This window comes from Biomphalaria glabrata, chromosome 6 (assembly GCF_947242115.1).
Source record: "Biomphalaria glabrata chromosome 6, xgBioGlab47.1, whole genome shotgun sequence".
NCBI lineage: Eukaryota > Metazoa > Mollusca > Gastropoda > Planorbidae > Biomphalaria > Biomphalaria glabrata.
Genome location: NC_074716.1, coordinates 16,593,456 through 16,616,051, shown reverse-complemented (window position 1 = coordinate 16,616,051; position 22,596 = coordinate 16,593,456). Strand labels below are relative to the sequence as shown.

Genomic DNA, 22,596 nt, shown 5'->3' with positions numbered 1-22,596 from the left:
TTGTTTTCTTTGTCTGTTATTTCTTTTCTTATAATTTAAAGTGTGTATTTTGTTTTTCGTTGACGTGCGTATCATGACCCTGAGGGTAGATACATGATTCAGAGATTTGATATAGGATTAGCATTAGGCTTAGAGAAGTAGATTAAAAATACGATTCCGAAGGTCAATGTCAAACGTAATTTAGAGAGTAGATTAGAAACAAGATTCAGAGACAGATTTGAGCAGGATTCGGAAAGTGAATTAGAAATATGATTCAGAGAGTAGACTAGAAATACCGAAATAGGATTCAGAGTAGAATAAAAATATGATCCTAAGAGTAGATAGAAACGATTCAGATTAGACAGGATTTGAACATTTGTTCATTCCCTAAACATGAGGGCAGTCTAAATATTTGGGCAGTCTATTACAACGATTTAAAAAATTGATAATTCAATTTATTATTTCAGTTGGCTGGATGGCAGGCCACTGTCACCTGTGAAAATTGCAAGAAACACTTGAGAAATATAATAAAGGATTAGACAATCACAATTACATAAACAAACAAACAAGTTCAAACTAAAAGTACATTCAAAGACACAAACTTGTGAAGTAGTGCCATTATCTGAAGTGATATACAGAACACTTTGCCTTTCTAAAGAACAATCTTACAAGTGATACGTTTAAACTACACATGTCTCTGATGGCCTCACAGCAGCTATATCCCTGGTCAAACTGAAAAGTAAAAGCATGATTTTTTTGTCGATTGTCCCATTTGACCGCACATCGGAGCTAACCAAGCGTGAGAGAACTGACTAAACTAGAGGTCAAGCTGTATATGTGTTAAAGACTGATAAATATACAGGGAAAAAGTTTTAATTATTTTTTGTTTAGGTTCAGACAAAAACGTTTAAGAAATTCTTGTAAATATATTTATATTAATCTGTAGCGTCATTAGGGTCGGTGTCACCTGGTGCGATAGCTCAGGATGTCACCCTCGCCCAGTCAATCAACTTTCTTCTAATATTTACCAATAAACACTTGTAAAATCAGTCTTAATTCTAGTATAAAATCCCATTTTGTTAACATCTTTTCAATAGTTTTTGCATATTTTACAATGTAAGTTTCTTGCAATTAGATACAGACATCACTTAGACATGTTTTCTTTTGCTTAAAACTTTTAAATGCCTTTGGGGTTAAATCAGAATTTTTTCGGAGGTGGAAGAAGGGGGGTTTACCTTTTTTTTTCTAGCATTCATTAAGTCTTTTAAGAACGAAGTAATTGATCTTATTGTAATTGATCAGCTTTAAAAACAGGAAAAAGCCTTAAAACATCTTATGTTACTTGTTGAATTGAGTTTAAAAATATCAATTGTATTCGACACTGTGTTTCCTTAGTGTATTGCAATAGAAGCACCTCCGAACCTGCAAATGTTACGTTGACAAAGTCTAATTAACAGTTTCAATAGCACAACTCTAATATAAATATTTAACATCCACATGCATGTTATTGTGAATATCTCTTTCAATGTTATTTTTAGGGATCTTTATGTGGTTGCAAAGTGCTCATAATGAGTCTGCTGTACTAAGGTGTACATGTTTATGTTAGTTTATCTGTTGGCAGGCTGTTTTGGGTGTTTAAGACATGAAAATTCCAACCATATATTCTGATATCTCTGTATTGACTTGTCTGTTAAATTATAACTTTATACTAAATGGAATTCCGCTTTACATAACACAAAACCCGGAAATTGTGAATAATTATACAGACATTATACAGCAAAGAAACTGAAAAGATCAGGAAGGGTTATGGTTCTTATATTAAATGTAATAAAAAATTGAGAAAAAGAAGACATTCATATTGAGTTGAGACGGGTTGTTCTCATCTATAGAATTAAAGAAATGACATGGAGGTTTTAGGTATAATAGTCAATGTACGTTTTTTTTTTTTTTGTTTTGTTTTACAGAGCTTAAGAATTGCCAGACGTTTTCTATGGAGAATGAATAGTGACACGCTTTTCGTCCATTTCTATATGTTACACAAAAATTACTGCTTTCAAATTCTATTTGTATCAGTTACATTTTGAAACCGGTATTGAAGTCTCTGATTAACAAACACATTAACTTTTATCAATCATTTTATTTCAGATACTAGAGTTTCTGAAGTCTTTTTTATTTTTTGAGGCAGATCTTGAACTGAGCCTTGCAGCCTTTCATAGACCACGCAGAATTTTTCAGGTAGCCATAGCTGACGCCTCGCTTGCACATCTTGGAGTCATTTAAATGTTTAATGAGACTCATTCTATAAATCTTGCCCTTCTTGAAGACAATCTTGCTGGGTTCATGCCATTTACTGGACAATGTTACTACACGACAACCTGGTAAAACAATACATTAACATTTTAGATATTTGGATTCTCTCAAAAATCAAAAGTGGTCTAAATAAGCCGCAGCACAAAAACATTTTTGACATTTGATATTAGGAAATCGGATGCCAATATATATATTGTAGACCATGCCAGCGGAATCGAGCAGTAAGGCTGGACCTGTCGCCCATGGTATTAGTTTCATCCTTAACAGTGAATGCTCAAGAGAACTTCTATGTCAAACAGTTGGGCAAATATTGTGTGGGTTTATTTTATTCTACTTATACATATGAGCAGAAATGTTCAACTGAATTCATTGTTTACAACCCTAGCCTCCACTTCTATGGCATGTATTCTGACCTCCATATATTTACCTATATCAACTTGTTGGATGTAGCACACCTTCATAATAGCTTTGCAGCCTTTGGTGTAGATGTAGGCTCCATAGAATCCATAGCTCTTTCTGAGAACACACTTGTGTTTGGACAGAGTCTTCAAAATTCTCACGTCAGTGATCTTCAGGTTGTCATGGCGATTGGTTTTGATTGACACCTTGGTGTAGGCGTTGTTTATGGTCTTAGTGACACACACTGTGTAAGAGAGAAATACATAAATACAAATGACACATTTTTTCCATATGCTAGGACAAATTTGTACAAGTGCTCAATCATCCCTAGTGCCATTAGAGCATGAGATGGTTTGCCTGAATCAGCCAGGAAAACCAAAGACTTAGCAGAGTTTCAGTCTCTTATTTACATTATGACTAGATTAGCACACGAATATACGTAGGTCTTAATTATCTTATTTTTTTGAATAAACATTTGTAGTTTATAAGATAAGATAGAACAAGATACAGACTGACACAAAACGTTTACAAAAGAACAAGTTTACAAAGACTGTTTGTGTGGAAACACAAACTCATACTCGGCCTTCGAAGTGGTCCATCAGGCAGATAAAAATGCAGGTGTCAATATTTTCAACATGAATATCAGAAACCATGATCTACAAATTATTAACAATCACAATCCTCTCTGTCGACACCAAAAGAAGAGGTGTGTGCTTGTCAAAAGTGTTGCCGATACTTTTGTATTGTTATTGGAGATTTATGAATGTTATCATTATTACATTGTTCAAATTCATATTTATTTAATGAAATTATAGTTATAAGGATGAAGTTAAAAGTGAACCTGGCCTAAGTGATGTTATTGAATGATTATCTAATTTATTTGAATATTTTGTAAAGGGCCAATCTTTTATTGAAGGACGAATTTGTTTCCTTTAGTCAAAATGTAAATGTACATCTACTGTTATACAGTGCACTGTTACTTCTGTACTATGAAACACTGCTTATTTATTGTTGTTTTAAATGATATTCGACTTATATGCAAACTTAATGGATTCTTTTGTATAAAAGAAAAGTAAACATTTTGTTTAAAATAAAAGTATCTCATATAACAGAAAATACTTAATTTACTAATTCAATTTAAAAAAAAACATTTTGTTATTTTAAAAAATCTGTTCATATATAAGTTTAAAATAAACATTGTCTCCCTTATTCAAACTCTCCAGTTTTTAACTTTAACCGAAAAGAAAATTACAGCAATTGAAATACTAGTACAAAATAAATACCATAACATTATCATAATATTTAGAATGCAAAGTACCTTTCTTAGACGAGGGGTAGCCATCCGTGACCACAACAGCAGTGATTCCCTGTTCAAATATCAAGAAAATGTTCAAAAGGTGTTTACGCAGAGTACAACTTTGGATACAAGAAAAAGGCGTGTATACCTAAACATCGACAGTCTTTCTAATACGTTTTAAAAGCATTTAGGAGTAACATTTGTTTTAGCCAAATAAAACAGGTACATCGAAATCTTTAAATCTGAGATTTAGTTCCTTAGATTTTAAATTCAAATGCCATGGATATGTTTCGTATACTTATCGTTTTAAATAGTAAATTGTTGTCAAAATAAATAGGTGAAAAAACATTTAGTTACCAAAAAGAACACAAGACTGACACAGCTTGTAATGGTCATCTTAGTGAATGGTGACTGAACACAAATCATTAGATCGACTGAAATTATATTGTGGCTCTACTTGTGTGTTAACATCGATTTAGCAGTTTTAATTACACCACTCTTGAAGTCATGATCGGACTAGGGTTAGTTAGTTTAGTAGTTGATTTGTAATTAACCAGAGTGGACAACCAATAGCACAAAAGAGTGTCATGTGACGTTTTTATTCCGCTACCCAGTTTATCAAACCGAAAATATTTCTGTATGTTAAAGGTATTTTGCATTTATAACATCATTGTAAAATAACAAACCAATTGGTCGATACTGCTATACTCCCATTTTCTCTTGGAATAATAAATTATTGGGCAGAACTGTGTTCTCTTTATATGTGATTTACATTTTTTTAAGGTTTCTTTTTAAATTGAAAATACACCATTAAGTTTTAAGTCTCAGTTTATTTTATAGAAACAAATAAAGATGTACCAAAAATACGAAAAGTTGGAATCAAAACCTCGACTGGCAATAAAATGAAAACACACGAAACGTAGCATGTGAAACCAGTGAGACCTGTGTCCTTTTTATTTTTTTTTACCTGCTTAGATTTTATCGTACTAGATTTCATTAAAAAAATATAATTTATAGAAAATGAAAGGTTTTTAAAGAATATAACCAAAGATAAAAACAAGTAAATCAGAAGTCATGGCATGGCATGTTTTATAAGTCTACCACTGATTCTTTCCGCATTGTTCCTCATATTGCTTAAACTGTTTTCTACCAGAGACTTTGGTATAAAAATTGTTAACTATTTTTATGGTTATGATTAAATATAATCTTACGACTGTATTATAATCCAATGTGTTAGCTAAAGATATGTTTTATATTATTATACCCTATATTGAAACAAAATAAATCATCGCAGAAATTGACGTGATTTTATTAAATATCATAATTCTTTCTTTCCTAAAATCGTTATTATATAACACGTTATGCAAAAAACGCACCATAGGAGACTGACCTTCAACTCGACTAATACTGACGTCACAATAGGCTTGAGACAACAGAGAGTGTCGAAACAAGCTAGGGTAGAACCTTCACACGGTAAACATCTCTTAGTAAAGGAGACTAACATCTCATAGTGAATGAGACTAACATCTCATAGTGAATGAGACTAACATCTCATAGTGAAGGAGACTAACATCTCATAGTGAAGGAGACTAACATCTCAGAGTGAAGGAGACTAACATCTCAGAGTGAAGGAGACTAACATTTTATAGTGAAGGAGACTAACATCTCATAGTGAAGGAGACTAACATCTCATAGTGAAGGAGACTAACATCTTAGAGTGAAGGAGACTAACATTTTATAGTGAAGGAGACTAACATCTCATAGTGAAGGAGACTAACATCTCATAGTAAAGGAGACTAACATCTCATAGTGAATGAGACTAACATCTCATAGTGAATGAGACTAACATCTCATAGTGAAAGAGACTAACATCTCATAGTGAAGGAGACTAACATCTCATAGTGAAGGAGACTAACATCTCATAGTGAAGGAGACTAACATCTCAGAGTGAAGGAGACTAACATCTCAGAGTGAAGGAGACTAACATTTTATAGTGAAGGAGACTAACATCTCATAGTGAAGGAGACTAACATCTCATAGTGAAGGAGACTAACATCTTAGAGTGAAGGAGACTAACATTTTATAGTGAAGGAGACTAACATCTCATAGTGAAGGAGACTAACATCTCATAGTAAAGGAGACTAACATCTCATAGTGAATGAGACTAACATCTCATAGTGAAAGAGACTAACATCTCATAGTGAAGGAGACTAACATCTCATAGTGAAGGAGACTAACATCTCATAGTGAAGGAGACTAGCATCTCAGAGTGAAGGAGACTAACATCTCATAGTGAAGGAGACTAACATCTCATAGTGAAGGAGACTAACATCTCATAGTGAAGAAGGCTAACATCTTAGAGTGAAGGAGACTAACATCTCAGAGTGAAGGAGACTAACATCTTAGAGTGAAGGAGACTAACATCTCATAGTGAAGGAGACTAACATCTCATAGTGAAGGAGACTAACATCTCATAGTGAAGGAGACTAACATCTCATAGTGAAGGAGACTAACATCTCATAGTGAAGGAGACTAACATCTCATAGTGAAGGAGACTAACATCTCAGAGTGAAGGAGACTAACATCTCAGAGTGAAGGAGACTAACATCTCAGAGTGAAGGAGACTAACATCTCATAGTGAGGGAGACTAACATCTCATAGTGAAGGAGACTAACATCTTAGAGTGAAGGAGACTAACATCTCAGAGTGAAGGAGACTAACATCTCAGAGTGAAGGAGACTAACATCTCATAGTGAAGGAGACTAACATCTCATAGTGAAGGAGACTAACATCTCATTGTGAAGGAGACTTACATCTCATAGTGAAGGAGACTAACATCTCATAGTGAAGGAGACTAACATCTCAGAGTGAAGGAGACTAACATCTCAGAGTGAAGGAGACTAACATCTTATAGTGAAGGAGACTAACATCTCATAGTGAAGGAGACTAACATCTCATAGTGAAGGAGACTAACATCTTAGAGTGAAGGAGACTAATATCTTATAGTGAAGGAGACTAACATCTCAGAGTGAAGGAGACTAACATCTCATAGTGAAGGAGACTAACATCTCAGAGTGAAGGAGACTAACATCTCATAGTGAGGGAGACTAACATCTCATAGTGAAGGAGACTAACATCTCAGAGTGAAGGAGACTAACATCTCAGAGTGAAGGAGACTAACATCTCATAGTGAAGGAGACTAACATCTCAGAGTGAAGGAGACTAACATCTCAGAGTGAAGGAGACTAACATCTCAGAGTGAAGGAGACTAACATCTCATAGTGAAGGAGACTAACATCTCAGAGTGAAGGAGACTAACATCTCATAGTGAGGGAGACTAAACTGTTGCCGTCCTGTATTCAAATTATATTCATTGTTTACCTGTGCTGGACTTAAACTAATTTTACCTTTTCCATTTGAATGTTTTTGTTGCATTTTTGGAGTGTACCGAACTCCTTACGTTGTACCTAAATACGCCCTCACAGTTATACAGCACTAAGTAACAACTAGTTCTAATTCTGGACGAAATGAATAAAGGCTAATAACACCTCCATTTCAAATAAATGAACACTATAGCCTTTGATCAAGGATTTGATGCAGTCATTGTGTAGCCTTTGATCGAGGATATCTTGATACCTGTCCTATATGAACATAAAAAAAAGCTGCTAGCATCTATAAACGCTTATGTTCTTAGGACTGTTTTCACGATGACCCAGAGGCTTAGCTAGCGGGTAGTGCGGGCCGCACGGGACATCAGGCTGTGAGGGGCATCAGTTTGTATAAGGTTCCTATTCCCTTGAGCTTTTCGGTTAAAAAAAACAGGATAATAATCTGTAGACCTGACGACATTGGCGACTTTTCAGATGATGTTCGAATACTGATATTTTTGTTAGCAAGAAGAAAACACGTAAGATTTATTTGTAATCTCTTTTTTGTCTAATAGCTATTTTGTGTGCTAGCAATACTCTAACAATGAATACATGTTATTTTGGAAAAAAGCAAGTTATTTTAAAGTCTTATTTCGATTTTTTTCGGGAGGGCATCATAAGAAGCCACCGCACCGGGCATCCTATAGGCTACCTTAGCTACGCCACTGCGACTACCCCAAAGTTCGAATCATACTTTTCATCATCCCCTGACTTCCTGCTTGGGCTATCACCTAATAATATTCATCTCTAATGAGACGAAAGTAAAATTGAAAATAATATTATATAAAGTGTCTTAGCAGAATTCAGGTCATTGGTTTCTATACATGACTAAATGCATGTCGCGTAGGACGTAATCATATTCTTTTTTGAAGTAACGTCTGCATTATATAAGATAAGACAAGTCTTTGGCTTCTCCTTGGCTGTATTGACACAAGATCCAGTTAATGAACACGACTTGATGCTACTATCTTTTAATCACGCCTTTCTTTTCAATGGGTTGACTATTGATGTTTATATTGGCCAGTAGGTCGATAGGCAATTAGCCTCTGTGAGTGTACCTTGCCCCGAAACGACTGATTCCTATGAACAAGCTGAGTAAGTCAAAGGCTATACATATAAAGAAGATCTACAAGCTTATATCAAGAGATGTGTCTCTTTATAAATATGTACATTTTTAGTATAATAATTATTATTTGCTGCTATTCTTTTTAAAATTCTTTTTAAGATGTTTTATAAATAAATGCTTGTATGAAACTATTTGGTACTTTTAAAATATGTTTTTTGTGTTTAAAATAAATCTCAGATATTTAAAATTTTGAGCACGAGTAGGGAGGTGGTTGTGGTGTGCAGCTATGTACCATAAAGCAATATATAAGATTTGAAAAATTGTATTAATTGTGGTGGCATTTAAATTGCATGTACCTATATCTATAATAATAATTTAAAAAACACAAATTTTTTTTTTTGGGGGGGGGGGGCGTCATTATTGATACGATTTCAGCTTTGTATTCATTTCGCTGGACTGAAGATTATCGTCAACTGTGAAAATAGCAGGAAACCAAAACTTATGACAGACACACTAACATTCAATGGTGACTTAAATCCAGGTAATTTCGTTCAAAAGAAAAAAATAAAGATAAAAATAATACTGTGTAAATGTTCTGTTTCAAGAGACGCAGCTCTAACACGACTCTACCCCATACTAGAGACTGGCCTGGGGTGGGGGGAGGGACGAATACAGAAGACGTGGAGTTGACATTGTTAGAATGAGGCGCTTAGCTGAAATATGGAAATAAAATATGATATAAAAATATATAATACTGCGAAATGCAGTCATTCTATAGAATGCTATGAATGCCTGGCGGTTTAGGGCTAATTACAAAATAATTATCTATAGATTCCATAGAATGATTAGATCCGTATCTAATAAACTATAAAATATCTTTTTCTAGAACATATTTATAAATAAAACATAAAATATATGACATGACAATGAAGAAGTGGATTTCTTTGGACAAAAAGTATATTCCTAGACTCATTTGTATTTAGATAAAACTAAGTGCAAGTGCAATTACAATTTTCAAATTATTTTTAATAATTCTGTAGATCAACGGATCATATTGCTATTACAATAATGATCTACTAATGGAATATTGAATTAAATCTAATGGAGGTAACTCCACGAAGACATTCTACTTAGGTCCTAGGCTTATACGGTACCCTCTTGTTAATTCCCTTGTTTTCTTCTCTAATGTCACCATTCATGGTTCATCTCTCGACTGTTCATGTCTTGCGAGCTCATCTAACAGCAGAGTTATTACAGTAAAGTTAGTTAATAATTAAAAAAAAGAGTAAAGTACCTGTTTCAGACCTTACCATCAATAGGGCAGAAGAAGGTTAACGAGGTAGTTATTGGCCAGCACAATGACCAACCGCCTCTACCTTTCCCAACTATTGTCCCAATTCGGTTGACTCACTAGCGGTCCTAAAAATGCCGAAATTTTGTAGTCCTGTCACCACCGAGATTCAAAAGTCAAGCGCTGAACCACTCAGCCACTACACATCATTAGTGGATAATTGGCTGTACAATTACATAGTAAGTTTACACCAGCTTAACATTCAAGCAAAAAAAAAAAGAGCTTATGGAACTCTATGCCTGACATTTTCTTCCAATAGTAGGCTACTACGGTATGTGCAGAATTCAAGCAGTCTTTGTCCGTTCTCATTCATCTTTCCGATTCCAAAAAGCCCTAGACAGTCTGGCCAGGTAGTGTGATCTGATCCTACTCTGTCATTGAAGTCACCTAGAAGGATCATATGTTCTTTTTGAGGAATATTTGCAATGGCTTCTTTGAGGTCTTCATAGAACTTGTCTTTGTCCTCCTGAAGCGAGCTTAGTGTGGGGGCATAGGCACTAATTAGAGTGACTTTTCCAGATGCTGTCATCATACTTATGCTTAGTAGCCGTTCCGAGCCACCAACTGGAGGGACTATCATGGGAAGAAGACTGTTCTTGACAGCAAAGCCCACACCATGTATTCGAGTCTCATCCTGTGCTTTCCCTTTCCAAAAGAAAGTGTAGTCAGTCTCGCGGAGCATGCCGTTTTCGGCCAGTCGGGTTTCTTGCAGGGCTGCAATGTCGATATGTAGCCTTTTTAGCTCGTTGTTTATAACTGCCGTCTTCCTTGCATCGTAAGCTCATACCATAAGCTCTGAATTACCAACACATACTTCAGAACAAAACCACAGCACTGTGTCTCATGGAGGCACCCTAGGTCTGGGCACTGGCACCAGCTGGATATGATACTGACACGAAAAAAAGGACATTGGAAATATACTGCTGACACGTAGCTACCAAAGCGCGGATTGTGATACTGATCATACTTTAGTGTCCTGCCGGACAAGACTGCTGCCAACTAAGATCCACACATCACAGGGAAAAAGAAAATCACGCCTGAATACTACTAGCACAAAAAATCCTGATCTTTGCACCGAATTTGAGAACAAATTAGAGGAAGCTTTTAAAAACTTCTCTGTGACTGAGGTAGAAAAAAGCTGGACGTTTATGCGTGATACAATCTACCAAACATCATCACTGGTCTTTGGAAACAAAACCAAGAAAAGCGAAGACTGGTTTGAAGCTAGTCTACCAGAAATGGAAACTGCCACTACGAACAAGAGAGCAGCCATGCTAATCTACAAGAAGGATCCCACCCCAAGCAACTTAAAAAGGCTCAGAGCTGCACGTAACAATGCCCAACGAGTAGCGAGACAATGTGCTAACAAATACTGGCAGGAGCTATGCGAAGATATTCAATCTTGTGCCGACTGTGGTAACATAAGAGGACTATATGAGGGCATGAGAAAAGCCTTTGGACCTCACACCAGCAAGTGTGCTCCGCTCAAGTTAAAAGATGGCTCAATCATCAGCGATCGTGCGCTGCAAATGGAACGATGGGTTGAACACTATGCAGAACTCTACCAGATTGAAAACACCATCTCACCAAATGCTGTTTCCAACTTCCCATCACTTCCAGTTTTGACGGAATTAGACGAAACGCCCTCAGTAAAGGAGCTGAGCATTGCCATTGACATGCTTGCACATGGGAAAACACCCGGAGGAGATGGCATTCCTGCTGAAGTAATTCAGGCTGGAAAACATGCCCTAATCAAACCACTCCATGAAATGCTAAGCTTGTGCTGGGAACAAGGAATGGTCCCCCAGGAATTGAAAGACTCCAACATTGTTACAATTTATAAAAATAAAGGCGACCGCTCTGATTGTAACAATTACAGAGGCATCTCACTGCTTAGCATAGTCGGAAAGGCTTTTGCTAGAGTATTACTAAAGCGATTACAGATCCTGGCAGATCGTGTTTATCCAGAGTCGCAGTGTGGCTTTAGGGCAGGTAGATCTACAACAGATATGATTTTCTCTCTTCGGCAGCTACAGGAGAAGAGCAGAGAACAAAAGCAGCCCCTCTTCATAGCATTTATTTTGTATTAATTTGACCAAGGCCTTTGACCTTGTTAGCAGAAGCGGTCTGTTTGCTGTACTAGAGAGAATCGGCTGCCCAAATAAGTTAAGAAAACTAGTGTCAGCTTTTCACGAAAATATGCAGGGCACCGTTCAGTTTGAAAGTTCTTCCTCCAGGCCATTCTCCATTAAGAGCGGTGTAAAACAAGGATGTGTACTGGCCCCTACACTATTTGGCATCTTCTTCTCAGTTGTACTATCCAGTGCTTTTAAATCCCTGGAAGACGGAATATACATCCATAGCAGATCCGATGGAAGGCTCTTTAACCTGGCACGTCTTAAAGCCAAAACGAAAAGGCGTCGTATCTTGATAAGGGAGCTGCTGTTTGCCGATGACGCGGCACTCGTATCTCACTCACAAGGAGGTCTACAGAAGCTAGTGAACGCCTTAGCAGCTGCTTGTCAAGAGTTTAGCCTTACTATAAGTCTCTCCAAGACCGAAATCCTGGCACAAGACGTCGCAGAAATACCTATAATACAAATTGGGAACCACACCCTTTCAGTGGTGCAGGAATTTACCTACTTGGGTTCAACAATTGTCAGTAACCTAGACTTAGACATCGAGCTGACAAAAAGGATAGGAAAAGCTACCACAGCATTGGCAAAACTCTCCAAGCGCGTCTGGGAAAATGGTAAATTGACCACAGCGACCAAAATCCTAGTCTACAACGCCTGTGTTGTGAGCACTCTCCTTTAGGGCAGTGAGAGCTGGTCAACATACATGTACCAAGAGCACAGATTGAATAGCTTCCACTTGCGCTGCCTGAGACGCATAATGGGCATCTCTTGGAGGAACCATGTCTCCAATCAGGAAGTTTTAAGATTGGCCAATATGAACAGCATGTATGCTCTCCTGACACAAAGAAGATTACGCAGGCTCGGACATGTCACCCGCATGCCAGATGGCAGAATCCCGAAAGATATCTTATATGCTGAGCTTGTGGAAGGAGTCAGACCCAAGGGCCGCCCAAGACTAACATATAGAGATGTCTGCAAGCGAGACATGAGAGCCTCAGGCATCAGCGAAAGTATGTGGGAAAACATAGCCAAAGACCGGAGTGCATGGAGACAGACTGTGCGTGCTGGGACAACCCTTGCTGAGAACAAAAGAATTGAAGCGGCTTTAATCAAGAGGGTTAAAAAGAAAGCTGCCCTGTCTGCTAGCCCTAAATCAGAGGCATACACATGTACGAATTGTGGCAAAGTCTGCCGTTCTAGAATTGGCTTGATTAGCCACACCAGATTCTGCCCCGTCTCAAGATTAAGCTAAAACCAGTGACTCATTTGGGCGCATCCACTGCCTTTCGAGACAAAAGGAGCCATATATAGGCTACTACGGAAAGTAATTAACTTCTTTTTTATTTGTATCTGTATGATCTTTAGTCAATAACCTCAACCTGAGGTCAAGATTTTAATGGAGAAAATACTTTATGATTACACAGTTGAGTGTCAAGTCAAGTTTTTGTATACGGGCACACGCCTTTTTTTTAATAGAGAAATCTATGTCAATTTTTTAGAGACAAAATGAACTTGACTGCCACCTTGTTGAACATGTGAGATTATCACGTGTTAGGTTTTGCTAGGTATTCTATAGAGTTTCTGATTTCCTTCTTTGCCGGCAACATAGGCACAGAGATGGAGTATCATGATTTTGTTGAAATGGCCGCAGTCAAACCGCACGGTTACATTTGAATAGTAAAGTAAAGTGAACCTTAATAAAAGCACAATAATACTTATCAGTGACTTAGTCTCGGTTCATTTCGTAGATTTATCTAATACTGACTTAATCTTGGGTCATAGTTGATAAAAAAACACTATTTTTTAATATAAGCAAACTACTATTTAACAAGGATTTCATCTCAGATCTTTATTCAGCATTTGTTACGTTTATAGTATCCAGTTCTAACAGATTAAAAGGCTCCATCCTTACTGTTGAATTATACAATAATCACAGTCGTTTCTGCTTTTGTGGTTTCCAGAACTGAGGAAATGAACAGAGTGTAAATAATTCAGTTATAACATCCAAAGATATTACTTACTGAAAATGAATATATTAACCTCTGATATTTGATTTTTTAAAATGTTTCATTTCATAAACACGTGTTACAAAGCTTAGATGCTCACACTGTCTGTGTGGTAACACATTTATACACGTTATTTATTTCACACCCAATCTCGGATAAGTTGGAAAAAAAAGCAATTAACTTTTGGTACTAAATATTTTCTTTGGTATCTCGAACAAGGAATAGAAATTGTATTTGACAGATGTGTTGGTATAAATTGAATCAGTGCCCTTGTTGGAGGCTTGAGATCGAAATAAAGTCGTGAAACTTTCCTACACGCATTTACAAATGCGCTCACGGTGACATTTACGCACGGTGTAACACCTTTAGAGTAACTCCTTCATAGTAACACCTTCAGAGTAACACCTTCATAGTAACACCTTCAGAGTAACACCTTCATAGTAACACCTTCAGAGTAACACCTTCAGAGTAACACCTTCAGAGTAACACCTTCAGAGTAACACCTTCAGAGTAACACATTTAGTAAAATTTTTAAATTTAGAGACCCTTCAGGATAGACAATTTAAAAGTAACGTAGCGATTGTACATAAAACACTGAACCATAATCTTTAAATACAAAAACACAACCTAACAAAATGATCAAAAAGTAATAAGGAGAGTCCATATATACATCCACATCTCTCATTAAGTAGCATTTCCCCTTATTTCGATATCAAACTAAATATTTTTTATTGATTCATGTTTTGTCATGTACAATGAATAATTGTGCAAAGTTTCAACTTGATCCAAGAATGAGAAGTGTCAGAACAAAAAAAAACATGTTCAAACTTTTTGACCTGACGGACAGACAAAGTGAGTTGATACAAGCTTTGTAAAAACTGTTTGTGACTAACTCACAAAAAATGTTTTACTCTTTCAGACGTTTTTGTTCTGACACATTTTGAACATCTACAAGAGACAGCATTCATTTTATATTTTGTTTTTCTTCTACACTTCCAAGAGGCTGTTGGGACAGACGGTTCTATTTATAGTAACACGATTCAATGCCGCTACCAAGATTAAGTAGTTAGCAGATTTACATTAAGTTAAGTGAATTTGAATGTATGAGCGAATGTCTATATGATTCTATATTTAGCTCTTACTTCTTTTTGATGCAGACTTTGAACTGAGCCTTACAGCCTTTCATGGACCACGCAGAATTTCTCAAGTAGTCAAAGCTGAAGCCTCGCTTGCACATCTTAGAGTCTTGTAAATGTCTTAAGAGCTCCATCTTATAAATCTTGCCCTTCTTGAAGACAATCTTGTTTGGTTCATGGGATGTGCTGGACAGTGTTACTACACGACAACCTGGTAAAGCAACAAACATTTTGGATGGATGTCTGGTCGTGTGGTATGTGTTCTGGACTGTCGTTCAAAGGTCTCGATGGTCCCGGTTTCAAACTGGGCCCACCGCCATTCCCCGTCAACCTGATGTTGGTTTGGACGTAGTGCTCTTAAAATCTAAATGAAAATCCGAAAAATGTAAAACACTTTGTACAAAACGTTGACTATTAAAACTTATGTAGTTTTTTTTTATTTCGTAATACATTGAAGCTGTGAATAACATTTAATAGTTTAGATCATTTAATATAATTAGTAACTAAAAACATTTAGAGATCGTCAGTTTTGTTTCTGAAATATCCTCGCAATGCTAAACACTTGCTACATAAACTAGACAAGTAAATATTGAAATACATATATATATATATACCCATGGGCGTAGCGAGGGGGGTAGGTTCAACCCCCCCCAAATGAAATCCCCCCCTCCGAAAGGGGGGGATCGGAATTTAGTCACTGATTTTTTGCTTTCATTTTGTTTATTTTAGGTAAGATTTCAATACTAAACCATCACTTGCCCCAGCACAACCAAAGGGGTTTTGAGTTTTAAACCCCCTACCTTTTTTTTGCAGTTAACTCCATCTCTTCTATAAAACAAAAAAAATGCAAACGAATATCCCCTAATTAGAAGAGCACAGTTAAGGAAGATTTTGATTTTTAAACCCCCCTCTCAAATTTACGATAAACCCCCTCTTCAATATAAAAAAAAGCTAATCACGCACTCAAAATGTTATGGGTTTTGGCTCAGTTTTGAGTTTAAACCCCCCCTTCAGTAGGGTTTGAAGGTAAAAAATACCTCTTTAATAATAAAAACAAAGCAAATTATACACTCAAAATGTTATGAGTGTAGTCAAAGGGGTTTTGAGTTTAAACTCCCCTCCAGTGGAGTTTGAAGCTAAAAAGTACATCTTCAATATAAATAAAAGCAAATTACTCACTCTAAAATCTATAAGCGTAGCCAAAGGGATTTTGAGTTTAAACCCCCCGCCAGGGGGGATTGAGGCTAAAATGTACATCTTCAGTGTAAGAAAAAAGCAAATTACGCATTCAAAATGCTATGAGCGTTGCCAAAAGGGGTTCTGAGTTTAAACCCCCATTCAGAGGGGTTTGATGCTAAAAATACCTCTTCAATGTTAAAAAAAAAGCAAATTACACACTAAAATTATTTCAGTGTAGCCAATCCAATCGGGGGTTTTGAGTTTAAACCCCTCTTCTACAGATGCATTTTTTTTAAAGTTTAAAACCCCGAAATTGAAAAACACTAAATGTGGCTCAACAAAAATGGCCAAGAGATTTTAGGAGTCAGTTTTAGAGATCGGGTCTAAATCAAGGAAATCCTATGCCGAACTGGGAGTCGACCCCTTAGTAAGATTGTGAGAGAGCGACGCATGAGGTTTGTGGGACATGTTCTCCGACAAAATGAATTACGCATAAGAAGAATTGCAATGATATCCTAGTACAACTTGACGCCACTCATTCATGGAGGTCGTCATGGCAGGTGGAAAGAGGCTTCAGACATTACCAGTAACAGATTTTTATGGAAACAACTTGACGTCAAATGCTCCGAACGGCGCGGGAGGGTCTAAGTCAGTAAGAATAGCACATTAGGTTTTTGAAATAAAACTTTTTAATAGCAGGAAAATGCACTGTAGATACCTCAGAATATGCATTTTGTTGGCTTTCAATACCAGAAATAGTAAAGCGAATGTGTCAATGTAAAAATAGTGTGAATGAAGCTATGAAATCAAAATAGCTAATAGGCTTTGTAGTGTAACTGAGTTGATTTTCTGCATGCGTCCAGCGTGTCTGAAGGTCATGGCCATTGTGTGTGTTTCATGTCCAGTGTGTGTGTGTATAGACTGCATCAGTGGTATGCTAGACGTGCTGGTTTCATTCACTGTTTACTGTTGTCTAATTTTGTCGAATAAAGCCTTGTTATTGGTATTCTAGTCATTACAGGCTTAAATCCATTTTTTTCAAATTAAAACATTTGCTTTTAGGCCTACATATATTTGATTTAAATTTGAGATGAATAGACTTAATTTTGTATGTTCATGTGTTAAAGTATAAAGTAGATCTTGAGGTAGACATAGATCTAAATCTACACTAATCTAGAGTTAAAAATTGGCTTTTATAGAGTTCATTCAGTGTTGCGCATGCGTGACCTTTTTTCATTAATGAATATAGGCCTATCTCAATACGGCTACGCAACTTAAGCGAACAGCGAACGAATGTATTAAAAATGCTTTAGAAAAACAAATTTGAATGTTAAATTGATTAAAATATCAAATGAATGGACAATAATTAGTATGTTTATGTGTTAAAGCACAAAACTATCTTTGCGAAAAGAAGTTTTATCATCTTAGAGTTCAATAAGAGTGGCTGCCTGGTCGTGCGGTTTGCACGCTGGACTGTCGTTCGGATTTATCGATGGTCGAGGGTTCAAATCCTGCCCGCTCCCATCCCCCGTCGTCCTGCGGGAGGTTTGGACTAGGAAGTAAACTATCTTCAACTCTGAAGGAACATCCGAAACATGTAAAACATTTTACAAACAAACAAGAGTTTTAGACCTAGACCTAGGAATAGACTCAGTAGAGAGATGTGTTAATGTGTAACCAATTGGTATTGTCTAATGAAAGAATGTTCGCCAGGAAATCTGTAGTCAAAGATATCAGGAATGTAAAAAATGCTTTTGAAACACAAAATTGAAGGTTAATTTTATTATATAATGAAATCAATGGATCTTCTTTTGTATTTTCATGTGTCAAAGTAAAAGACTATCTGCGCAAAGTGTATTTCTTAAAATTAGACCTAGGTCTAAATCCTTTCGATCTTTTCTCATGTCAACATTGTTAACCATGGTCTAGATCCATAAATACTATAGCTTTAATAGAGTCGGACAACTTTATTTTTTTTTATGGCCATAAGTTTGTTTTAGGGCTACAATACATACACTACGGTCTAAGTTAGTACCCAAGGAACATTCCTGCCTAGTTTTATCAAGATTGGTTTTGATGTCTATAAGTAACACACATACATACATACATACATACATACATACATACATACACCTCACATTCTACTTTATAATATAGATATATATATTATAAAAATTTTCGCTGTATTATTTTAAAGAATTTCTTGCCTTCCACCCCACCCCCGCCCCTTTTCACTTTTAGTTTCCTGTATTATTCTATGCAGTTACCTATGTCAATTAGCTTGCGGTAGCACACCTTCAACTTTGCTTTGCAGTCTTTAGTGTAGACGTGAGAGCCGTAAAATCCGTAGTTCCAATTCAGAATACACTTCTGCTTGGAGTAAGTCTGCAGGACCGACACCTCAGTGACATTGACCTGGTCATCGTGTTTGTTTTTGATGGAGACTTTGCTGTGGCTGTTCAAAATCTTGGTAAAACACACTGCAGGTAGATATAGAATTCAAATACACATACTGTATAGCTCAGATAAATTGATATCAATAAGATTTTAACTCTCTAAAATTAATTGTCACATTTGCCGTAGGTCAAAGTTCATGGATCAGGGATTATTTAAAATCTCTTCTTTTCGATTTGAATAAATAACTTTTTTTTTTCAGATGCTTAGAAAAAGAAGACGAGATTCTGCTACTACGCTCTTGCGCACGCACGTGAAAGCATGAATCGACTACAAGGTCCCTACACTTTGTCATCAGTGTATATATAACAATGAGATGCCCTTGTACCTTAGTGAACTGATTACTCCGTATTTCCACCAGAGGGCCCTGCGCTTAATGGACTCAACACTTCTAGTAGTGCCAAATTTCTCCCTCAAAAGCTACGGTCTGAGGGCACGGACCAAAGGCTTGGAACTCACTCCCCATTGATCTCAGACAGACAACATGCTACACCACTTTTAAGAAGAACATAAGGACCTATCTGTTTTTAGATTAATTGCCAGTTTGTGTTTGTAATGTTTTTACAGCGCCTTGAGCCTACAGTTCATGTATTCATGTCACTCCTTCAGGGATGGTGCTGATTTCAAATATTGCTCTAGCCAATTTAGAAGATGCGGATTTTCAACTTCAAGGCAATTAGCAGCTAACGGTGTCACGGGTGGATAACAGAATTGAATAAAATAATGTTTTTATTATGTTTTAAAATTATTTTATTATGCTTGAAGATTAAATAAAAAAAAAATGTTGTTCTTGTTCCCCTCTGAATTTATGTTTAGGGCTATTTACCATTTCAACACATCCTTGCCAATTATCGCTTACCTGTTGGGCAATTAGTCAATTGTTTGGTCAATAAAGTTTTCTATGCTTAAGTCAGTTCTCCTTCACCTTTGTGTTTTAGCAGATATCTTTTTTTTTTTTGTTATGTCTGGCCAGTCTCTGTTTGGTCAATTAGCACAATTTAAATGTTATCTTATCTTATATAATGCAGACGTTACTTCAAAAAAGATGCATATTAACCAATGACTTAAATTCTGCCAAGTCACTGGTTTTCCTGGCTAGCTCAGGCAACCCATTCCATGCTCTAATAGCGCTAGGGAAGAAGGAGCATTTGTACAAATTTGTCCTAGCATATGGGACGAGGAATGTGCCTTTATCTTTGTGTCTTTGTGTCAATTCGCCATATTTTTGCTTTTGGATCAGATTGTTTATTTTATTGTTTGGAGCAATATTTTTTAATATTGTCAATTTCACATTTTTATTTCAGTCACTGACGTTTTTTCTTATAAGGTCAATTTGTCTGGTAAAATGGATAACAGCAGGTCATAGTTGTGATTATGATTATTTTAATTTCAAATATTTTTTTTTTAGTATTGAAAGCTTATTATTTTTGTTAATTACATACTTAAAGTCTGCTGAGTCATTGAATTTCCTGGCTGATTCAGGCAACCCGTTACATGCTCAAATGGCACTATTGAAGAAACAACGCTTGTAAAATTAGTCTTGGCATATGGAATATGAAATGTGTCTTTATCGCTCTGTGTATTTTATTTGTTTTTTGTTGTTGTAATTGTAAAGTATGGTTCAGTTTTTTATATTATTATTGTTACTTTAATTCTAAGTCTTTTATCCTGAAGTGTCCAAATTTTGTGATTTTACTAATGATTTTACTCTAGTCAAATATGAATATTAATTTGTTATAAATCTTACGGCTCTATTTTGCGTCTATTCTAGCTTCTTTATATTTTCTTGAGTTGAGTAGTCAAAAACAGAGAATACTTCCTATAATATTTTTTTGACCATGGTTAAATATTGTTTTACTTTAATGTTCTTGTTTGATTAGTAAAAAAAAAAAGTTTTCTAACAAACCCTAATGCTTTGTTTCTTTTTTAATAACTTCATTATCATGGGAATTCTTGGATAACTTTTTACACATAACATCTATATAATATCTTCTATTTTGAAAAGTTTTGAAACATTTTTATATTTGGTACATTGCTTGATATTTTGTATTTGCTCAATTTATCTAATTTACTTTAGTGTCTTCTATAATGTCAATTGCTACATCTTTTTGTTTACATACATGTTCTGTTTCTCAACATGAACTTAATTAAAAGCTAGATTTGAAAAACAGAAATAGCGTTCACATGGCAAAATTCAACATGAAAACATTTCTAAAATGTAAATTACCTTTTCTAGTTGGGGGATGGCCATGAGTAACTACCACAGCAGTGATTCCCTGTTTAAAAATTAAGTAGGTATCGGTCAGTTTACATAATTGCACAGTACAACTTGGACATGTAAGTGAAGAGAGATACAATTACCATGAAATGCAAGAGGAGATATGGACTGACAGTCATTCTAGGAATCATCTTCACAATTAGAAATTTCTTTGAAAAATGAGTTGAACATATGCATAAAGTTTTAAACAAAGCCTATCGAGGAAGCCTATTGATAAAGCCTATCGAGGAAGTCAATCAAGAAAGTCTATCGAGAAAGTCTTTCAAGAAAGTCTATCGAGGAAGTCTTTCAAGATAGTCTATCGAGGAAGCCTATCGAGAAAGTCTTTCAAGAAAGTCTATCGAGGAAGTCTATCGAGAAAGTCTATCAAGGAAGTCCATCAAGAAAGTCTATCGAGAAAGACTTTCAAGAAAGTCTATCGAGGAAGTCCATCAAGAAAGTCTATCGAGGAAGTCTATCGAGAAAGTCTATCGAGGAAGTCCATCAAGAAAGTCTATCGAGGAAGTCTATCGAGAAAGTCTATCGAGGAAGTCCATCAAGAAAGTCTATCGAGGAAGTCTATCGAGAAAGTCTATCAAGGAAGTCCATCAAGAAAGTCTATCGAGAAAGACTTTCAAGAAAGTCTATCGAGGAAGTCCATCAAGAAAGTCTATCGAGAAAGACTTTCAAGAAAGTCTATCGAGGAAGTCCATCAAGAAAGTCTATCGAGGAAGTCTATCGAGAAAGTCTATCAAGGAAGTCCATCAAGAAAGTCTATCGAGGAAGTCTATCGAGAAAGTCTATCGAGGAAGTCTATCGAGAAAGTCTATCGAGAAAGTCTTTCAAGAAAGTCTATCGAGGAAGTCTATCGAGAAAGTCTATCGAGGAAGTCTATCGAGAAAGTCTATCGAGGAAGTCCATCAAGAAAGTCTATCGAGGAAGTCTATCGAGAAAGTCTATCAAGGAAGTCCATCAAGAAAGTCTATCGAGAAAGACTTTCAAGAAAGTCTATCGAGGAAGTCCATCAAGAAAGTCTATCGAGGAAGTCTATCGAGAAAGTCTATCGACGAAGTCCATCAAGAAAGTCTATCGAGAAAGTCTATCGAAAAAGTCTATCGAGAAAGAAATAGTCTTTTGCAATAAAATAATTTGAAGACGTTTAACTAATTTCATATATAAAACAAGCGAATGAAATGACCAGCGTCAATTTCTTTATCAACATATTCGAAACTTCTAGATTAATCTAGATGATGTAATCAGCAAAATCACTTGGTTGAGACGGCAGAGATATACGGCCATTCAAAAACGAATTCTACTGGATACAGCCGAAATAGAGATTTATAATTACCAAGCTTGGTGATTTACATTTCTTTTATCTGAATAATGAATTATGATTACTGTTTTGAATATTAAGTTTTTGTCAAAGTGAGTGAAACATAGACATGTGCTTACCAAACAGAACCAGAAACAAACACGACTTGTTAAGTTCATCTTTGCAAATGACGACGGAATGAGCCCATCAGATCGACTGACATTATATGAGCTTTGATCGAGTGCTCACATTGATTTCACACTTCTAATTACTCCTAGATCTAT

The 22,596-nt window shown here is 36.1% G+C and overlaps 2 protein-coding genes across 2 annotated transcripts; both read right to left on the bottom strand.

Moving 5' to 3' along the window:
* Window positions 1-2,101: 2,101 nt before the first annotated feature.
* Window positions 2,102-4,498, bottom strand: LOC106064266 (lectin ADEL-like). Its single transcript, XM_056034199.1, has 4 exons — window positions 4,343-4,498; window positions 4,007-4,055; window positions 2,717-2,932; window positions 2,102-2,354 (listed from the first exon to the last, which is right to left on the bottom strand). The coding sequence occupies exons 1-4, from the start codon at window positions 4,409-4,411 to the stop codon at window positions 2,149-2,151; spliced, it is 540 nt and encodes a 179-aa protein (XP_055890174.1). The 5' UTR covers window positions 4,412-4,498; the 3' UTR covers window positions 2,102-2,148.
* A 9,299-nt stretch (window positions 4,499-13,797) lies between these two features.
* On the bottom strand, window positions 13,798-22,596 carry LOC106058656 (lectin ADEL-like). The gene is made up of 5 exons (XM_056034015.1): window positions 22,453-22,596; window positions 20,971-21,019; window positions 18,557-18,769; window positions 15,117-15,321; window positions 13,798-13,931 (listed from the first exon to the last, which is right to left on the bottom strand). The coding sequence occupies exons 1-5, from the start codon at window positions 22,489-22,491 to the stop codon at window positions 13,877-13,879; spliced, it is 561 nt and encodes a 186-aa protein (XP_055889990.1). The 5' UTR covers window positions 22,492-22,596; the 3' UTR covers window positions 13,798-13,876.

Excerpts from the sequence above, each read along its gene's own strand:
- LOC106064266 (XM_056034199.1), bottom strand. The coding sequence starts at position 4,411 with ATGATTTGTGTTCAGTCACCATTCACTAAGATGACCATTACAAGCTGT. Across the intron at positions 4,056-4,342 it reads TCAGTCTTGTGTTCTTTTTG|GGAATCACTGCTGTTGTGGT; the intron begins GTAACTAAATGT and ends ATATTTGAACAG. Across the intron at positions 2,355-2,716 it reads CATCCAACAAGTTGATATAG|GTTGTCGTGTAGTAACATTG; the intron begins GTAAATATATGG and ends TTGTTTTACCAG.
- LOC106058656 (XM_056034015.1), bottom strand. The coding sequence starts at position 22,491 with ATGAACTTAACAAGTCGTGTTTGTTTCTGGTTCTGTTTG. Across the intron at positions 18,770-20,970 it reads CCATCCCCCAACTAGAAAAG|TGTGTTTTACCAAGATTTTG; the intron begins GTAATTTACATT and ends ATCTACCTGCAG. Across the intron at positions 13,932-15,116 it reads AAAGTCTGCATCAAAAAGAA|TTCTGGAAACCACAAAAGCA; the intron begins GTAAGAGCTAAA and ends TCATTTCCTCAG.